Here is a 21798-nt window from a genome sequence, read left to right on the forward strand (position 1 = left end):
GGGATCCAGGGTGATCTAGCCAATAGGTTAATCATCATCATCATAATCATACTTTATTAGCCAAGTATGTTTTGCAACATACAAGGAATTTGATTTGCCATACAGTCATACCAATAAAAGCACCAAAACACACAAAATACATTTTAACATGAACATCCACCACAGTGACTCCTCCACATTCCTCACTGTGAAGGAAGATGAAAAAAAGTTCAATATCTTCCCTTCTTTGTTCTCCCGCGGTCGGGGGCCTCGAGCCTTCCGTTGACTCCAGAAGCCGGCGGTCGGTCAAGCTCCTGCATCGGGGGGAATATCAGCTCCCCCGCGCCGAGTGATCTGACCCCGGGTCGGGGCTGGTCGAACGTTCTGCGTCGGTTTACTGACAACAGAGAAGCTTTGAAGCTTCCCGACATCTATCCAAGACTGCAAGCTCCTCGATGCTGAAATTCCCAGGCAAGGGATCGGCTCCAATGGTAAGTCCATGTCCTCGTGGTGGGCCTCAAAGTCAGTCTCGAGCAAGACTGCCAGCTACATGATGTTAGGCCGCAGAGCGACCAGAGATACGATCCGGAAAACAGTCACATCTCTGGCAAGGTTAGAGATTGAAAAAAATGTTTCCCCCAACCCCCTACCGCTCCCCCCACATAAAACTAACCAGAGAACATTAACACATCATTTTAAAACACACTAAAAGATAACAAAAAAAGACGAAAAGACAGATAGACTGTTGGCGAGGCTGCCATCGCGCGGCGACCCTGATGGTCTGATGATTTGGATATGGGTGGCATGGTTAATAATTTTGCGGATGACACGAAAATACGTGATGAAGTGGACAGCGAACAAGAATATTTAACATCATAATGGGATCTTGATCAACTGATTCAATGGGTCAAAGATTAGCAGATTCAGATCAAAGTCAGCTGTTCCATTAAGCTAAGACTTACGCACTAAATCGTAATGCCCTTGTGACCATTGTAGAACAGAAAGACCTACAGGTCTAGTACATGATAGTTCCATCATTGAAGCAAAAATGTACATAATTGGGGATGTCAAGTTACAGCTGTACAAGATGTTGATAGAGGCCACATTTGGAATGCTGTGTATAGTTCTGGTCACCTTGCTACAGGAAGGAGGTCGTTACATTGGAAAAGATGCAAAAAGGATTTACAAAGATGTTCACACTGAAGATAGGTATAAAAAGCTGAAGTAACTCAACAGGTCATGCAGTATCTCTGGGGAAAAGATATAGGTGACGTTTTGGGTCGAGACCCTTCTTCAGACTGAGAGTCACGTAAAAGAACAAATAAATGAAAGATATGCAAAAAGACAGAACAAAGCCTGTAATTATGTATCTGGACGTTCAAAAAGCCTTTGACAAGGTCCCACACGAGAGATTAGTGTGCAAAATTAGAGCACATGGTATTGGGGGTAGGGTATTGACATGGATAGAGAACTGGTTGGCAGACAGGAAACAAAGATTAGGATTTAACGGGTCCTTTTCAGAATGACAGGCAGTGACTCCAGATGTGGTCTTACCAGAGCCCTATACAACTGCAGAAGAACCTCTTTACTCCTATACTGAAATCCTCTTGTTATGAAGGCCAACATTCCATTAGCTTTCTTCACTGCCTGTTGTACCTGTAAGCCAACTTTCAGTGACCGGTGTACAAGGAAGCCCAGGTCTCGCTGCACCTACCCCTTACCGAACCTAACCCCATTGAGATAATAATCTGCCCCCTTGTTTTTGCCACCAAAGTGGATAACCTCACATTTATCTATATTATACTGCATCTGCCACGCATCTGCCCACTCACTCAACCTGTCCAGGTCACCCTGCAACCTCCTAACATCCTCTTCGCAGTTCGCACTGCTACCCAGCTTTATATCATCAGCAAACCTGCTAGTGTTGCACCTAATTCCCTCTTCCAAATCATTAATATATATGGTAAACAGTGGCGGCCCCAACACCGAGCCTTGCGGCACTCCACTCGCCACTGCCTGCCATTCTGAAAAGGACCCGTTCACTCCTACTCTTTGCTTCCTTTCTGCCAACCAATTTTCTATCCATGTCAACACCCTACCCCCAATACCATGTGCTCTAATTTTAGTCACCCGCCTCCCGTGCGGGACCTTATCAAAGGCTTTCTGAAAGCCTAGATACACTACATCCACTGGCACCCCTTCATCCATTTTACTTGGCACGTCCTCAAAAAATTCCAGAAGATTAGTCAAGCGTGATTTACCTTTCATAAATCCATGCTGACTTGGAGTAATCCTTTTACTGCTATCCAAATACCCCATTATTACCTCTTTAATGATTGACTCCAGCATCTTTCCCACCACTGAAGTCAGGCTAACTGGTCTGTAATTCCCCGTTTTCTCTCTCCTTTCTTGAAAAGTGGGATAACATTAGCTATGCTCCAGTCCACAGGAACTGATCCTGAATCTATTGAACATTGGAAAATGATCACCAATGCGTCCACTATTTCTAGAGCCACCTCCCTGAGGACCCTGGGATGCAGACCATCAGGCCCAGGGGATTTATCATCCTTCAGACCCATTAGCCTACCCAATACTATTTCTTGCCTAATGAAAATTTATTTCAGTTCCTCTACCCCCTTAGATCCTCTGTCCTCCAGTACATCTGGGAGATTGTTTGTATCTTCCTTAGTGAAGACAAATCTGAAGTACCTGTTCAACTCTTCTGCCGTTTCCTTGTTGCCCATGATAATTTCACCCGTGTCTGCCTTCAAGGGACCCACATTTGACTTTGCTATTCTTTTTTCCTTAACTTATCTAAAGAAGCTTTTACTGTCCTTCTTTACATTCCTGGCCAGCTTCCCTTCGTACTTACTTATGTTGTCCTATGAAAGTTTCCCAAACCTCTAGATTCCGGCTACTCTTTGCCGTGTTATACATCTTTTCTTTTAGTTTTATTCTATCCCTAACCTCTCTTGTCAGCCACGGTTGCCTCCTACTCCCCTTAGAATCTTTCTTCCTTTTTGGAATGAAATGATCCTGCGTCTTCCGGATTATGCCCAGAAATTCCTGCCATTGCTGTTCCACCGTCATTCCTGCTGGGATCCCTTTCCAGCTGCCCTCTCATGCCTTCATAGTCCCCTTTGTTCAACTGCATCACTGCCACTTCCGATTTAACGTTCTCCTTCTCCAATAGCAGATTAAAACTAACCATATTATGATCACTACCTCCAAGTGGTTCCTTTACCTCCAGTTCTCTTTTCAAATCTGGTTCATTGGACAACACTAAATCCAGAATTGCCTTTTCTCTGATCGGCTCCATTACAAGTTGCTCTAAGAATCCATCTCGGAGGCATTCTACAAACTCTCTTTCTTGGGGTCCTGAACCAACCTGATTTTCCCAGTCTACCTGCATATTGAAATCCCCCATCACCACAGTGGCATTACCTTTGTTACATGCCAGTTTTAACTCCTGCTGCAACTTACACCCTACATCCAGGCTACTATTTGGGGGTCTGTAAATAACACCAATTAGTGTCTTCTTGCCTTTGCAATTCCTCAACTCAATCCACAGTGACTCTACCTCGTCAGGCCCTCTGTCTCCCCTCGCAAGGGACTGAATTCCATCCCTCAACAGCAGAGTTACCCCCTCTCCTCTGTCCACCTGCCTGCCCTTTCTATAGGATGTATAACCCTGAATATTAAGTTCCCAGGCCCGATCCTCCTGCAGCCACGTCTCACAATGTCATATCTACCAACCTCTAACTGAGCCTCAAGCTCATCTACTTTACTTCCTATATTTCAAGCATTCATATACAATACTTTTAATTCCTTACGCATCTCACCTTTCACATCGATCCCTATTACACTTGGCCATACGCTCCAATCCCTTAGTGAGGTTCCTTTCCCATTAATTCTGGGGTCATTAACCATCCCTTTACTCTCTTTCCCTTTAACTCCATCCTCGACTATCCTATTTGACACCCCACCTCCATTATTCAGTTCAAACCCACCCGTGTAGCAGTGGCAAACCTGCCTGCCAGAATGCTCAGCGAATGTTCAGCGAAACGATCAATGTTTGGACTCGCCGATGTAGTCCACATCTTGAACAACGGATACAGTAGATGAGGTTGGAGGAGGTGCAAGTAAATCTCTGCCTAACCTGAAAGGACTGTCACGGTCCCTGGACAGTCGAGCGAGGAGGTATAGGGACAGGTGTAGCATCTTCTGTGGTTGCAGGAAAGGTACCTGGGGAGGGGGCGGTTTGGTTGGGAAGAGATGTTAACCAGGAAGTTGTGGAGAGAACGGTCTCTGTGGAAGGCGGAAAGGGGGGCGAGATGGGAAAATGTGGCTAGTGGTGAGATCCCGTTGGAGGTGCCAAAAATGTTGGAGGATTATGTGTTGTGTGCGATGGCTTATGGGGTGAAAGGTAAGGACTAGGGGGATTCCGTCTTTGTTGTGACTAGGGGAAAGGGGAGCAATGGCGCAGCTACGAGGTACCGAGGATAAATGAGTGAGGACCTCATCTATGATGGGAGAGGGGAACCCCCGTTCCTTAAAGAATGAGGACTTCTCGGATGTCCTGGTATGGAACACCTCACCTTGGACGCAGATGCATCGGTGCTACCTCCTGCACCCATGCAGAACTCATGGACTTCTTTAACCTCACTACCAATTTCCATCCTGCACTCAAATTCACTTGGACCATGTCCGACACCTCCCTCCCCTTTCTTAATCTCAACGTCTCTATCACAGGAGATAAACTATTGCCTGACATTTATTATAAACCTACTGACTCCCACAACTATCTCGACTACACTTCTTCCCACCCTGCTTCCTTCAAAGACTCTATCCCCTACTCCCAATTCCTCCGTCTTTGCCATAGCTGCACCCAAGATGAGGTGATCCATACCACGACATCCGAGTTCCCCTCTTCAACCATAGATGAATCCCTCACTCGTGTCTCGTGAGTCCCCCGCCCTTGCTCCCCCTCCCCCCCCACTCACAACAAGGACAGTGTCTGCCGAATCCTCACCTTTCACCCCATTAGCAGTTGCATTTAGCATACAACCCTCCAACATTTTTGCCACCTCCAACGGGATCCTACTAGTACATCTTCTCACCTCCACCCCTTTCCGCTTTCCGCAGAGACTGTTCTCTCCGCAACTCCCATTTTGCATATCATTCATTAATTTGTTCTATGTACCTTTTCATATCTCTAGGTTCCCTCTTACCTAACTCTCAGTCTGAAAATGGGCCTCAACCTGAATCATCACCTATTCCTTTTCTCCAGAGCTGCTGCCTGGCCCAATGAGTAATCCCAGCTTTTTGTGTCTGTTTTGGGTGCAAAACCAGCATCAGCAGTTCCTTCCTTTACAAAGATGTTACCAGGCTGGAAGGTTTGAGTTATAAGGAGAGGCTGGATAGAGGCTGGGTCTTTTTTCATAGAAACATAGAAAATAGGTGCAGGTGTTGGCCATTCGGCCCTTCGATCCAGCACTGCCATTCAATATGATCATGGCTGACGATCCAAAATCAGTAACCCGTTCCGGCTTTTTCCCCATATCCCTTGATTCCCTTAGCCCTAAGAGCTAAATCTAACTCTCTCCTAAAAACATCCAGTGAATTGGCCTCCATTGCCTTCTGTGGCAGAGAATTCCACAGATTGAAAACTCTCTAGATGAAAAAGCCTTTCGTCATCTCAGTCCTAAATGGCCTACCCCGTATTCTTAAACTTCGATCCCTGGTTCTGGACTCCTCCAACATCGAGAACATTTTTCTTGCATCTACCCTGTCCAATCGTCTAAGAATTTTATGTTTCTGTAAAAATTTCTCTCATCCTTCTAAATTCCAGCTAATACAAGCCCAGTTCTTCCATTCTTTCAACATATTACAGTCTGCCATCTCGGTGATTAACCTGGTGAACCTATGCTGCACTCCCTCAACAGCAATAACGCCCTTCCTTAAATTAGGAGATCACAATTGCACACAATACTCCAGGTGCGTTTTACCAGGGCCCTGTACAACTGCAGTAGGACCGCATTGCTCCTAAACGCAAATCCTCTCGCGATGAAGGCCAACATACCGCTAGCTTTCTTCACTGCCTGACATGCTTACTTTCAGTGACTGATGTACAAGCACACCCAGGTCTTGTTGCACCTCCCATTTTCATGATCTGCTCCATTCAGATAATAATTTGGGGAAGGCTCCTGTTCTCACCAGATCTAACCTCACATTTGTCCACATTATACTGCATCTGCCATGCTTCTGCTACTCACCCAACCTTTCCTAGTCACCTTGCAGCCTCATAGCATCCTCCTTTAATTCCTACTCTTGCCTCCTGTCTCCCAACCAGTTCTCTATTCATGTCTGTACCCTACCCCCAATACCGTGCTCCAATTTTGCACACTAATCTCTTGTGTGGGACCTTGTCAAAGGCTTTTTTTTAATGCAGATACACCACATCCACTGGCTCTCCCTTATCCATTCTACTTATTACATCCTCATAAAATTCCAAAAGGTTAGTCAAGCATGATTTCCCCTTCATAATCCTTGCTGATTTTGACCGATCCTGGCACTGCTTTCCAAATATGCTGCTATAACATCTTTAATAATCGACTCCAGCATCTTCCCCACTACCGATGTAAAGCTAACTGGTCTATAATTCCCTGTTTTCTCTCTCCCTCCTTTCTTAAAAAGTGGCTACTCTCCAGTCCACAGGAACTGATCCAAAGTCGAGAGAACATTGAAAAATGATCACCAATGCATCCACAATTTCTAGGGCCACCTCCTTGAGTACCATGGGATGCAGACCATCATGCCCTGGGGATTTATCTGCCTTCAGTCCCAATAGTTTACCCAACACCATTTTCTGACTGATGTGGATTCCCTTCAGTTCTGCCCTCCCATCAGATCCTCGGTCGCCTAGTATTTCTGGGAGATTGTTTGTGTCTTCCTTAGTGAAGACAGAACCAAAGTACTCATTTAACTGTTCTGCCATGTCCTTGTTTACCATGATAAATTCATCTGTCCCTGACTGTAAGAGACCTACATTCATTTTCACTAATCTTTTCCTTTTTACATACCTAAAGAAAATTCACAGTCAGTTTTTATATTCCCCGCAAGCTTTCTTTAATGCTCTTTTTTCCCAATCTTAATTAACCCCTTTGTTCTCTGTTGAGTTCTAAATTTCTCCCAGTCCTCTGGTTTGCCACTTCTTCTGGCCAATTTATATGCCTCCTCCTTGGATTTAACACTATCCTTGACTTCCCTCATCAGCCACGGTTTGAGATGCCTTCCCAGTTATTTTTTTCGCCAGACATGGATGAACAATTTCTGTAGTTCATCCATGTGGTCTTTAAATCTTCACCATTGCATCTCCACTGTCAACCCTTTAAGTATAATTTGCCAGTCTATCCCAGCCCGATTCCTGTCTCATACCTTCAAAGTCTCGTTTATTCGAGTTCAGGACCCCAGTCTCTGAATGAACTGTGTCACTCTCCATCCTAATGCAGAATTCCACCATATTATGGTCACTGTTGCCCAAGGGGCCTTGCACAACAAGTTTGCTGACTAATCCTTCCAAATTACACAATACCCAGTCTAGGATGGCCTGCCCTCTAGTCGGTTCCTCTACATATTGGTTTAAAAACCCATCCCGTATACATTCCAGGAAATCCTCCACCTCAGAACTGTTACCAATTTGGTTCGCCCAATCTATATGTAGATTCAAGTCACCTATGATAACCGCTGTACCTCTGCCACATGCATCCCTAATTTCTGCTCAATGCTATCCCCAACCTCCCTCCTGCTGCTATGTCATCTGCATACAATTCCAACAAGTGTTTTCTGCCCTTGGTTATTTTGCAGTTCTACCCATACTGATTCTACAGCATCCAAGCTGATGTCTCTCCTTGCTATAGCATTCATCTCCACTTTAAACAGCTATGCCACCCCACCTCCTCGTCCTATCTGTCTATCCTTGCTGGATATTGAATACCCCTGCATTTTTAGCTCCCAGCCTTGGTCACCCTGGAGCCATGTCTCTGTAATTCCAGCTATATCATATTCCTTAACTACTAACTGTGCATTCAATTCATCCAAATTATTACGAATGCTCCTCACATTAAGGCACAAAGCTTTCAGGTTAGTTTTTCTTATCTCCCTTCTACCGCAATTCCGTGTCCCTCACCTTCTTCCAGTCCCGCCTCAAGACCCATCTCTTCACCTCTGCCTATCCTTAGCCCCACGTCCCCCTCCCTTTTCATCTGTGCATTAATTGCCTCATATTGTGTTTTGAATTGAATTCTGTCTTTACTTTGTGTACTAGTCATGTCTCTACTATTTATTTAATTCCCCTTACATGTTTTTCCTCTACCTGCTAAATTTTTGTAAGGTGTCCTTTAGACTCTTGAAAGGCGCCCATAAATAAAATGTATTATTATATTATTATTACTTTTAGCCTCTGTCCTCCTTGTATGGTCCTCTGTCTCCTTGCATTTGTTCCCATCCCCCTGACCTGTTAGTTTTAACGTGATCATTCCTACTCTCTTTCCCGTTAGCTGCACGCATACGCGTCCACGTTGTTGACTCCACACTCCCACCAATTTTTAGGTTATACCCATCTGTGTAGCACTAGCAAACCTGCCTGTGCACCTTCCATGGAGTGCCTTCCAGAGGTGTATAAAATCATGAGGGCTAGCGTTAAGGTGCAGAGCCACAGTCATTTTCCCAGGGTAGGGGAGTCTAAAACCACAGAGCACAGGTTTAAGGTGCGATGTGAAAGATTTAAAGGGACCTGAGGGGCAACTCTCTCACACAGATGATAGTGGGTGAAAGGAACGAGCTGCGCTAGGAAACTGCAGAGCTGCATAGAATAACAATATTTTAAAGACTCTTGGACAGGTACATGTATAGGAAAGGTGTGGATGGATGTGGATCAGGTGCAGGCAAGTGGGGACCTGTTAGGCAACCTGGTCTGTGTGGATGAATTGGGCCGAAGGGCCTGTTTCAAGCTGTATAGCTCTATCCCTCTATCACTGTAAGGAGTTGGAGACTGGATTCAGGAGCCAAGCATTGTTTGTGCTCCCTCCTGCATCTCAGAGTATCACAGAGGGCCCTGCGGAGGTAGGCTGTTGCAATGGTGGAAGCCGACTGACTGGGTGATGGGACTGCGCGGGTGCTTGTAGGCGTATGTTTGTTGCCATTGTTTCCATAGTGATGGGCATTTGTTAATTCACCTGACATTAGTTAATCCCAATCTGCGGAAAGGAACATTTTTGTGGTTTTCTCTCATGGCAGTGATACAATGGGACCATTCAGAATATTGCAACAAATGCTCTCTCTCACGTGAATGACATATTTAACTTCAGGAAACTCACTCCTGAGGCTTTTGTGAAATGTATGTAAAAGCACGTTCAGATTCCTGAGAGAAACATTTGGCATCTTTGTCAATGGTGTCAATCCTGTCCTTGTATATATTCATGTGCAGACGAAGAGCGATTTTTTTTCAGAAGGGTTGTGTCATAGAGTGATGCAGCGTGGAATCCGGCCCTTTAGCCCAATGTTCCCGCACCAGTTGTGTATTGCAATATTAGCACTCTGGTGATTTAATAGGATGATAGACCTTAAAACAGTGGGCTCTTCTTTTCTCTTCTGATCATACACACATATATAGATTATTGCACTGACATTATCAGGCACAGAAAGGTTTGTTACATGTATGTACCAATGTTTGCAGAGAACACATGGACATAGAAACATAGAAACATAGAAATTAGGTGCAGGAGTAGGCCATTCGGACCTTCGAGCCTGCACCGCCATTCAACATGATCATGGCTGATCATCCAACTCAGTATCCCGTACCTACCTTCTCTCCATACCCCCTGATCCCCTTAGCCACAAGGGCCACGTCTAACTCCCTCTTAAATATAGCCAATGAACTGGCTTCAACTACCCTCTGTGGCAGAGAGTTCCAGAAATTCACCACTCTCTGTGTGAAAAAAGTTCTTCTCATCTCGGTTTTAAAGGATTTCCCCCTTATCCATGGATTTGTGCCTGGAAGGTCATGTTTGACTAATCTTCTTGAATTTTTTGAAGAGGTTACTAGAGAAATTGACGAGGGTAAGGCAGTGGATGTTGTCTATATGGACTTTAGTAAGGCCTTTGACAAGGTTCCTCATGGAAGGTTGGTTAAGAAGGTTCAACTGTTGGGTATAAATGCAGGAATAGCAAGATGGATTCAACAGTGGCTGAATGGGAGAAGCCAGAGGGTAATGGTGGATGGCTGTTTATCGGGTTGGAGGCAGGTGACTAGTGGGGTGCCTCAGGGATCTGTGTTGGGTCCTTTGTTGTTTGTCATGTACATCAATGATCTGGATGAAGGTGTGGTAAATTGGATTAGTAAGTATGCAGATGATACCAAGATAGGGGGTGTTGTGGAGGATTTCCAAAGTCTACAGAGTGATTTAGGCCATTTGGAAAAATGGGCTGAAAGATGGCAGATGGAGTTTAATGCTGATAAATGTGAGGTGCTACACCTTGGCAGGACAAATCAAAATAGGACGTACATGGTAAATGGTAGGGAATTGAAGAATACAGTTGAACAGAGGGATCTGGGTATAACCGTGCATAGTTCCTTGAAGGTGGAATCTCATATAGATAGGATGGTAAAGAAAGCTTTTGGTATGCTAGCCTTTATAAATCAGAGCATTGAGTATAGAAGCTGGGATGTAATGTTAAAATTGTACAAGGCATTGGTGAGACCAAATCTGGAGTATGGTGTACAATTTTGGTCGCCCAATTATAGGAAGGATGTCAACAAAATAGGGAGAGTACAGAGGAGATTTACTAGAATGTTGCCTGGGTTTCAACAACTAGGTTACAGAGAAAGGTTGAATAAGTTGGGTCTTTATTCTCTGGAGCACAGAAGGTTAAGGGGGGACTTGATAGAGGTCTTTAAAATGATGAGAGGGATAGACAGAGTTGATGTGGACAAGCTTTTCCCTTTGTGAATAGGGAAGATTCAAACAAGAGGACATGACTTCAGAATTAAGGGACAGAAGTTTAGGGGTAATATGAGGGGGAACTTCTTTACTCAGAGAGTGGTAGCGGTGTGGAATGAGCTTCCAGTGGAAGTGGTGGAGGCAGGTTCATTGGTATCATTTAAAAATAAATTGTATAGGCATATGGATGAGAAGGGAATGGAGGGTTATGGTATGAGTGCAGGCAGGTGGGACTAAGGGGAAAAAAAAAAATTTGTTCGTCACGGACTTGTAGGGCCGAGATGGCCTGTTTCCGTGCTGTAATTGTTATATGGTTATATGGTTATCCTTAAGCTGTGACCCCTTGTCCTGGACTTCCCTAACATCGGGAACAATCTTCCTGCATCTAGCCTGTCCAACCCCTTAAGAATTTTGTAAGTTTCTATAAGATCCCCTCTCAATCTCCTAAATTCTAGAGAGTATAAACCAAGTCTATCCAGTCTTTAAGACAGTCCTGACATCCCAGGAATCAGTCTGGTGAACCGTCTCTGCACTCCCTCTATGGCAATAATGTCCTTCCTCAGATTTGGAGACCAAAACTGTACGCAATACTCCAGGTGTGGTCTCACCAAGACCCTGCACAACTGCAGTAGAACCTCCCTGCTCCTATACTCAAATCCTTTTGCAATGAAAGCTAACATACCATTCGCTTTCTTTACTGCCTGCTGCACCTGCATGCCTACCTTCAATGACTGGTGTACCATGACACCCAGGTCTCGCTGCATCTCCCCCTTTCCCAATCGGCCACCATTTAGATAATAGTCTGCTTTCCCGTTTTTGCCACCAAAATGGATAACCTCACATTTATCCACATTATACTGCATCTGCCAAACATTTGCCCACTCACCCAGCCTATCCAAGTCACCTTGCAGTCTCCTAGCATCCTCCTCACAGCTAACGCTGCCCCCCAGCTTAGTGTCATCCACAAACTTGGAGATATTGCCTTCAATTCCCTCATCCAGATCATTAATATATATTGTAAATAGCTGGGGTCCCAGCACTGAGCCTTGCGGTACCCCACTAGTCACTGCCTGCCATTGTGAAAAGGACCCGTTTACTCCTACTCTTTGCTTCCTGTTTGCCAGCCAGTTCTCTATCCACATCAATACTGAACCCCCAATGCCATGTGCTTTAAGTTTGTATACTAATCTCTTATGTGGGACCTTGTCGAAAGCCTTCTGGAAGTCCAGATACACCACATCCACTGGTTCTCCCCTATCCACGCTACTAGTTACATCCTCGAAAAATTCTATAAGATTCGTCAGACATGATTTACCTTTCGTAAATCCATGCTGACTTTGTCCAATGATTTCACCACTTTCCAAATGTGCTGCTATCCCATCTTTAATAACTGACTCTAGCAGTTTTCCCCACTACCGATGTTAGACTAACTGGTCTGTAATTCCCCATTTTCTCTCTCCCTCCCTTCTTAAAAAGTGGAGTTACGTTTGCTACCCGCCAATCTTCAGGAACTACTCCAGAATCTAAAGAGTTTTGAAAGATTATTACTAATGCATCCACTATTTCTGGAGCTACTTCCTTAAGTACTCTGGGATGCAGCCTATCTGGCCCTGGGGATTTATCAGCCTTTAATCCATTCAATTTACCCAACACCACTTCCTGGCAAACCTGGATTTCACTCAATTCCTCCAACTCCTTTGACCGGTCCCCTGCTATTTCCGGCAAATTATTTATGTCTTCCTTAGTGAAGACGGAGCCAAAGTAGTTATTCAATTGGTCCGCCATATCCTTGTTCCCCATGATCAACTCACCTGTTTCTGACTGCAAGGGACCTACATTTGTTTTAACTAATCTCTTTCTTTTCACATATCTATAAAAACTTTTGCAGTCAGTTTTTATGTTCCCTGCCAGTTTTCTTTCATAATCTATTTTCCCTTTCCTAATTAAGCCCTTTGTCCTCCTCTGCTGGTCTTTGAATTTCTCCCAGTCCTCCGGTATGCTGCTTTTTCTGGCTAATTTGTACGCATCATCCTTCGCTTTGATACTATCCCTGATTTCCCTTGTTATCCATGGATGTACTACCTTCCCTGATTTATTCTTTTGCCAAACTGGTATGAACAATTTTTGTAGTTCATCCATGCAGCCTTTAAATGTCTTCCATTGCATATCCACCGTCAACCCTTTTAGAATTAATTACCAGTCAATCTTGGCCAATTCATGTCTCATACCCTCAAAGTTACCTTTCTTTAAATTCAGAACCATTGTTTCTGAATTAACAATGTCACTCTCCATCCTAAGAGAGAAGAACTCAACCATATTATGGTCACTCTTGCCCATGGGGGCACGTACAACAAGATTGCTAACTAACCCTTCCTCATTACTCAATACCCAGTCTAAAATAGCCTGCTCTCTCGTTGGTTCCTCTACATGTTGATTTAGATAACTATCCCGCATACATTCCAAGAAATCCTCTTCCTCAGCACCGCTGCCAATTTGATTCACCCAATCTATATGTAGATTGAAGTCACCCATTATAACTGTTTTGCCTTTGTCGCACGCATTTCTAATTTCCTGTTTGGACAGTGTGGTTCATACATGGAGATAAGTATACACACAAAGGCATGTGCAGAATCATGCCAAGATACAGGAATGGATCGATAGTAATCATGTCTTGCCCTTTCTGCTGTCTGGTTAGCACCCAACAAAAGCTTTTCACTGATACCTCGGTCCACGTGACAATAAACTAAACTAAATGGTGGCATGCCTAAGCTGGGAACTAATTCTCAGACTATTTAAGCAACATACTGATACAGTGATAGGCACGGAACAAAGCCCCCTTTCTCCTTCATCATGATCGTTGAGTATGTCCCATCTCAGCAGCAAAACAGAAGCACCAACGTTGGTGGCAGAGTTGGTTCAAGAAGATAGGTCACCATCACTTTCTGAGGAGTAATAAATGCAGCAATTCCCAGAGAATCTTCACGGTTCAGTGATAAATGGTGGAATGTACAGACACGATCCTATAGTATCATCACCAGCCCCTTGCCATCAATAACCTGGGGTCACCACTGACCAAAGATGTAACTGCAACTGCCACAAAATACCATGGTGACATGATCATGTCAGAGGCTGGACTCCACCCCTGACACCCTTAAGCCTTTCCAACATCTACAAGGGCTTGGAACACCCTCCACAGCCTGGTTGAGTGCAGCTCCAACACTCATGAAGCTTGTCTTCATCCAGGACAAAGCTGCCTGTTTGATTGGTATTGTTTCTATCTTCCCTTCCTTCACCATTGGTATATAGTATCTGCTGGGTGTGATCAATGCAGACGACACTGCAGCACTGTGTTGGCACTGAGGTGGCACAATGGTAGAGTTACTGCCTTACAGCACCAGAGTCCTGGGTTCAATCCTGACTTCAGGTGCCGTCTGTATGGAGTTTGCACATTCTCCATGGGTTTTCTCCAGGTGCTCCGGTTTCCTCCCACATTCCAAAGACGTACAGTTTTATTGGCTTTGGTACAATTGTAAATAACCCCTAGTGTGTAGGATAGTGCTAATGTATGGGGATTGCTGGCCATCACGGACTCGGTGAGCAGAAGGGCCTGTTTTCCGGGCTGTATCTCTAAAACTAAAAAAACATGGAAAATCTCGCAAAGGTTCAGTGACAGCGCCTCCCAAACCCAAAGCCTAAATGTGGTAAGTTCATGCAATGGCTACCATCTCACAGTCCCATCCATTCAAGTTGTAGGCTCTATTGTCAAGATGCTGAAAATCCAGACTCTGAAAGTCTAGGGTGGCACGGTGGCACAGTGGTAGGGTTGCTGCCTTACAGCGCCGGAGACCCGGGACCTGGGTTCGATCCTGACAGTGGGTGTTGTCTGTGCGGAGTCTGTGCGGAGTTTGTATGTTCTTCCCGTGACCGGCGTGGGTTTTCTCCAGGTGTTCCGGTTTCCTCACACACTCCAAAGACATGCAGGTTTGCAGGTTAATTGGCTTGGTGTAAAATTATCCCTAATGTGTGTCGATAGTGTCAATGTGCAGGGATTGCAGGTCGGTGCGGACTCAGTGGGCAGAAGGGCCTTGCCACCCAGAGCCATATCCACTGTATGAATGTACACACATTCAGATATTCATGTACACACACACAAGCACAAACAAAAGGCTCCCTTCCAATGAATCTTGATGCAAAACATCTGCCTCTGCAGGTACTATCTGTCCCACTGACATCCCACAGATTTTGTTATGTCTTTGAAGTTGACCAATTTTTAATGCCAGGTGCCTTTCAAAATTAGTTTCAAATAACTTGGGTCCTTAATTGTTTTAGTTACTATTTGCAATTATGCTAGTGTTTCCAGTCTGATGAGTTTAAAGGATATTGAAGGATTTCTTGACTGGATCCTACCTGACCGCTTGTTCTGTGATAAGGCTTAGGAGCAGCAAATGCTTTCTTACCTAGTTCCATCGTGCAGGAATACAGCATGAGAGCCTCTTGATGACTGGATAGCAGTGTGTTTGTTGTACTGTGCTGTACACAACATTGGCACACCCACACCTGGACTACTGTGTACAGTCTGGCTCAGCCTGCTGAAGGAAGGATGGCATGAAACAGGATAGGATGCAACAATTGACATTGGGTTTTCAAGGAATGGGTTATAAGGAGAGGCTGGATAGTTTGGCTCTTTTTTCCCCCCTGGAGTGTAACAAGCTGAGGGATGATTTTATAGAGGTTTATAAAATCATGAGAAGCATAAATAAGGTGAATAGCCACAGTCTTTTCTCCAGGGCAGGGGAGTGTAAAACTCGAGGGAATAGGTTTAAGATGTGAGAGGAAAGATTTAAGATGAACTTGAGGAGCAAGCTTGTTTACACACAGGGTGGAGCATCTGTGGAACGAGCTGCCTGAAGAAGTCGTTTTCACACCTTACCCTTTCATATCTCCGGTGTCCCTCTCCCCTAACTCTCAGTCTGAAAACGTCACCCATGCCTTCTCTCCAGAGATGCCGCCTGTCCCACTGAGATGCAGTGTTTTGTGTCTATCTGTGTAAAAAGAAAGATTGAATTATTTCACAACTCACAACAAACAGAAACAATAGGATGAGAACAGAAGGAGATATAAGTTATTGCAGATGCTGGAAACTTGAGTAAAACACAAAGTGCCATCGATCGACAATGTTTTTTCTGACTGATTGCAGCGGAGTGGGGGAAGAAAAATCTGCAAAAAAGGAAAAGAGAAGTGGGGGCAGGACACCTTATCATTTAAAAATAAATTGGATAGTTATATGGACGAGAAAGGAATGGAGGGTTATGGTCTGAGCGCAGGTATATGGGACTAGGGGAGAATACGTGTTCGGCACAGACTAGAAGGGTCGAGATGGCCTGTTTCCGTGCTGTAATTGTTATATGGTTATATGGTTATAAAGCCTAGCAAGTGGCAGTGGGACACAATGAGGGGGGTTTGATTCTGGGATGTGTGAAGTAAGTGATGGTTAGAGATTAAAAGGAGGTAAAACTTATCAGATAAGGAGAGAAACATAAAGCCAGAGGCAGGGACATGGGGGGGAAGGGAATGGGAACAAGAAAGGGAGGTGCATCGGGGTGGGTGGAGGTTAAGAGTGCAGGAAAAAGAGGGGGGGATGTTACTTAAAATTTAAAAATTCAATGTTCAGTCTGAAGATGGTGGCCTATCTATTCCCTCCATAGACGCTGCCTGACCGCTGAGTAATGGGAATAGAAAGGTTGTGCAAGATAGACATTGCAGCGAAGTAATAGAGGTTTGTGCTTTGACTCAATGATTAACAGGCAGATTAACAAGATGGACATAATATTAGAAGAAGGATTTACCAAGAATATAAAGATACTTAGGATTTGTTTATGTGGCTTTCAGATTGGACTTGGCACAGTCACTGGGATTAACTCAGCTCCAAGTGAAAACCTGGTACCAGAACCGAAGGATGAAGTGGAAGAAGGTGGTAAGTTGCTTTAGTCTGTGTCGTGGGCTGGTGGTAGCCGGTGGGGTGTATCTGAGGTGGGCCGGTGGGCCGGTGATAGATGGTGGGCCTGTATATGAGGTGGGCCGGTGGGCCTGTATCTCAGGTGGGCCAGTGGGCCGGTGGTAGACGGTGGGCCTGTATATGAAGTGGGCCGGTGGGCCTGTATCTCAGGTGGGCCAGTGGTAGATGGTGGGCTGGTGAGTCGGTGGGCCTGTATCTCAGGTGGGCCAGTGGTAGATGGTGGGCTGGTGAGTCAGTGGGCCAGTGGACCAGTGGGCCGGTGGTAGCCGGTGGGCCTGTATCTGAGGTGAACCGGTGGAGTGTGGTGAAGTGGGTGGAAGCTTTGCATAACTGAGTGGGTCATGGGAACCGAATAAGGTGAAGCAACTATTGCAGAATCCTGATGTGGTAGGAAGTGTAGGCGGGTATCTGAGCAGGGCTGCGCTGATTTGTAAAGACAGTTAGAGGACATGGAGCACTCGTGGGTTTCATGAGTCATGTCCCTAGTATCCTTCATCATATTCCTCATTCTTTCTCATTCATGTATAAATCCATCATTTCTGAATGCATCGTTAATGATTACCTGAGCTGAGCTGTGTGGGAGCGAGCACTTCATTCTCACCACTTTTTAGTAAAGATAACTATATATATATATATATATATATATATATATATGCTCAGCCCATCAAACACCTTTGAATGGAGCATGGCTGTTGAGTACTCAAGTCTCGGACACTGTGGTCCTGCAACCTTAACAATACCCATACCATGTACAGGGTTAAGAATCTCAAATTTAAAAACTCACAATTGACCCCAAAGGTCGGCAACATTTAGAATTCTCTTAGTTCTGGACTCCCCCACTAGAGGGAATGTTCTCTCCATCTTTCTTAATCATCTAAACAACTATTTCCATCAGCCTTTAACCTTTGATAATTTAGTGAATTCTCTCATGATTTCAACCCTAGCCTACATGATTTTTAAAAATGTTTGAGTAAACTTCTGAATCAATGAAGGTTGCTTCTATGTCAATGATCATCAATGTTAGTTTAGTTTAGTTTAGAGATACAGCGCAGAAACAGGCCCTTCATCCCACCGAGTCTGCATGGCCCAGTCATCCCCGTACATTAACACTATCCTACACACACTAGGGACATTTTACATTTATAACAAGCCAATTAACCTACAACCTGTCCGTCTTTGGAGGAAACCAAAGATCTCAGATTCAGGGGGGGTTGGTGGTGACTGGCAATCACCAAGGTGCAGAGTTAAGTAGTGTAACAGCTGCAGGTAAGAAGCTGTTCCTGAACCTGCTGGTCCGGCAACGGAGAGACCTGTAGCGCCTCCCGGATGGGAGGAGGGTAAACAGTCTGTGACTGGGGTGAGAGCAGTCCTTGACGATGCTGCGTGCCCTTCACAGACAACGCTTGCTTTGGACAGACTCAATGGAGGGGAGTGAGGAACCAGTGATGCGTCGGGCAGTTTTCACCACCCTCTGCTATGTTTTCCGGTCGGAGACAGTTGCTACAGTTGGATGCTCTCGATGGTGCAGCAGTAGACGTTCACCAGAATCTGAGAATCTCGAAAAAAACCCACGCAAGTCACGGGGAGAACATACAGAAAATCCATACAGAGAGCACCACGAGTCCGGATCGACCCCGTGTCTCTGGTGCTGAAAGCGCTATAAAGCAGCAACTCTGCCGCTGAGCCAGGTGGGCGACTGCTCTTGTATTGGGGCATTGCGGAAATAAGCTGTTCAGAAATAAGCTTCACAGCTGCAAAATAAATGTTGCCAGGGGTGGGACAGGCGATGCTTCCTAAGCAGTCAGGATCAGGCATGGTGGGGAACACTGGGGAAGGAGAGAGGGCTGGTGGTCACTGGAGGTGAGGGGGTGGGAGTGGCCAAGCTTGGACCCTGAGCTGGACATCAATGGAATGGTGAGGAAGTGGTCCCTGGAGATTTGGGCTGGGCGGAAGGTCATGTGGGAACTAGGGATTACAGCCTAGAGACATGGGGCAAAGGAATGATGTAGCTTAAATTTAGTTCAGTTGGGGTGGGAGATTGCAACCTTCACATGGTCCGTTCTGTTTCGACAAATGCAATCAACCTGGCGTGCACAATCAAATAAGATCAAATAGAACAAGTTGTCCTACAACTTTAGAATGTGCACGCCATACGAAGAAGAAGTTTAGTTCAGTTTGGTTTAGAGAAACATCGTGGAAACAGGCCCACTGGTCCACTGAGTCCTTGTTGACCAGCGATGCCCACACACTAACATTATCCCGCACAAACAAGAGACTATTTATAATTTTACCGACCCAATTAGCCTACAATCCTGTACATCTTTGGAATGTGGGAGGAAACCGGAGCACGCAGAGAAAGATTTGGAGAGGACGCAGAAGAGGTTTACTGGAATGCTGCCTGCATTCAAGGGTATTAGCTACAAGGAGACATGGATTGCATTTGTCTGGAATGCTAGATATTGAGAGGAGACTCCACAGAGGGATATAAAATGATGAGTAGCATAGTTTGGGTAGACTGTCAGGACCTTTGACCCAGGGTGGAAATATCTAAGACTAGAGGGCATACTTTAAGGTGAGAGCGGCAAGGCGATGTGTGAGTCAAGTTTTTTACAGATAGAATGGTAGATGTCTGGAACGCACTACACAGGGTGGAGGTGAAGGCATATACTATAGTGGCATTTAAGAGGCTTGTGGATAGGCACATTGATATGCTGTGAATGGATGGATAAGGATCACGTGCAGGCAGAGGAGATTAATTGAACCTGGCATCATGTTCAGCACAGATATTGCACTGTATAGGTATGTTACAAAACGTACCTGAATCGTGGCTGAGCATCTGCCCCACCCCTTGTGTGTGATTTTGGCGCTGTTTAGAGGGGGCGGGTTTAAAACGCGATTTTTACTAGGCTGTTCCAATCGAAAATGTTCAGCCTAGTAAATCATTAACGGAAAATCGCTGAAAGATCCCGTCGCAAAAGGTATTGTTAGTTTTTATGGCCTTGTATAATATTTATAGTAGTTTAAAAATCACTCTCTCACCGCAACCTCTCGCAGCCCCATGGTTTTATAAAGCAAACAATTAAAGGTATGTACCTTATTTTTACATTAAATAGGGCTTGTATATAACCCTGTATATAACATTTTCTATAGCGAGTAGCTCATTTTGGGCTCTTTATATCCCGCAGTATTTTTCTGGGCACTTGAGGGCACAAATCCAGCGCAATGTGAACGTTCTAAACCAGCGCGTTCACAGGAACCCACTCGAAAGCCGATTTAAATTGACTTTAATTTACAGCAAATGAACACTAAATTCCTTCCATTTGGCCTATAAATTGATGTAAATGAGATTTAAAAATCATGTTTTATTGTGAATTATTTGTGAATATTATTTGGACACTTAGGCTATTTAAAAATGTAAATCATTTATTAAGAAATGGATAGATGTTTAGACTAGTAATTGAAGTTTGAAATTAGCTACAATTGGGTAACTAACTAATTATATGCTTTAATTTCAGGTCATCCAAGTAAGATTATTTTATATTTGTTTCAGAATGCTTCAATCTATGATAACTGAAAATTTCATTCAGTTCTCTTAATTTTTAAGAAGGTTATGGGCTTTTGACTGTCCACGATCACAGCTTTTTTTGTTATGTCCATAGAAAATCAATAGGGAACAAGATGCTAATTTCCGAGTATGAAAATGGCCATAACTTTTTTATTACTTGAGATATGAAAGTGAATTAGGTGTCAAATTAAACTTATTGTTATGCTTTATCTGATGGGATAAATTGCAGACTTAATTTTTTTAATCTCAAAATTTTGTAACATTGCTACACTGTACTGCTCCTGTCCTCTACGGTATGTTCCATGTTCTGATGTCTCAGGTTGGCCCTGGATTTCAAAGCCTAGAGCATGGTAGCTGTGATTAGGGACTTGATAGTTTAAGCCTGGAAAGTGGAGCCTTGGTGTATGGGAGAAGGTGTGGACTGGTTAGTGGTGGGTTGTGGAGGTGTAGTGAGGGTGTTACTTGGGTCTGGTTTCCAGGGCTTGGATGTGACCAGCTCTCAGAGCCCCCTTTAAATAATATCCTTGCAGAGGGAAATGCTACAGAACACAGTTGGGGCATTAATCTGTGCTGCGTTCACAAGACTCCTTGAGGAATTGAGCAACACATGACCTCTCAGACCTTAAATCTCACCCAATTGACCTCTTTCCATCATTAAACCTAAGGGCACTAGAAGAAGGGATAACAATAACAACAAAAAAGATAAACTCAGCGGAACAGGCAGCATCTCTGGAAAGAAGGAATGGGTGACATTTCGGGTTGAGACCCTTCAGACCGAGAGTCGGGGAGAGGGAGTCTAGAGATATGGAAGATTGAGATGCGAAAACACGAGATAGAAACAGAGAAAATAGGTGCAGGAGTAGGCCACATAGAGGTACCTACTAGAGGTGGGGCAGTGCTGGACCTCCTGTTAGGAAATGAGACGGGACAGGTGGCGGAGGTATGCGTTGGGGAGCACTTTGGGTCCAGTAATCACAATACCATTAGTTTCAATATAATTATGGAGAGGGTCAGAACTGGACCTAGGGTTGAGATTTTTGATTGGAGAAAGGCTAACTTTGATGAGATGCGAAATGATTTAAAAGGAGTGAACTGGGACATTTTGTTTTATGGGAAGGATGTAGAAGAGAAATGGAGGACATTTAAAGGGGAAATTTTAAGAGTACAGAATCTTTATGTTCCTGTTCGGTTGAAAGGAAACATTAAAAATAGGAAAGAGCCCTGGTTTTCAAGGGAAA

The 21798-nt window shown here is 44.5% G+C and overlaps 1 protein-coding gene across 2 annotated transcripts in view; it reads left to right on the forward strand.

The window, feature by feature from the left end:
• barx2 (BARX homeobox 2) overlaps positions 1-21798 on the forward strand; it is a 74944-nt gene that overhangs the window by 20746 nt on the left and 32400 nt on the right. For both annotated transcript variants that reach the window (XM_055660928.1, XM_055660929.1), the window contains exon 3: positions 16869-16953. In XM_055660928.1, the coding sequence (XP_055516903.1) occupies positions 16869-16953 (85 nt within the window). The remainder of the gene's footprint in view (positions 1-16868; positions 16954-21798) is intronic.

This window comes from Leucoraja erinacea, chromosome 32 (assembly GCF_028641065.1).
Source record: "Leucoraja erinacea ecotype New England chromosome 32, Leri_hhj_1, whole genome shotgun sequence".
NCBI lineage: Eukaryota > Metazoa > Chordata > Chondrichthyes > Rajiformes > Rajidae > Leucoraja > Leucoraja erinaceus.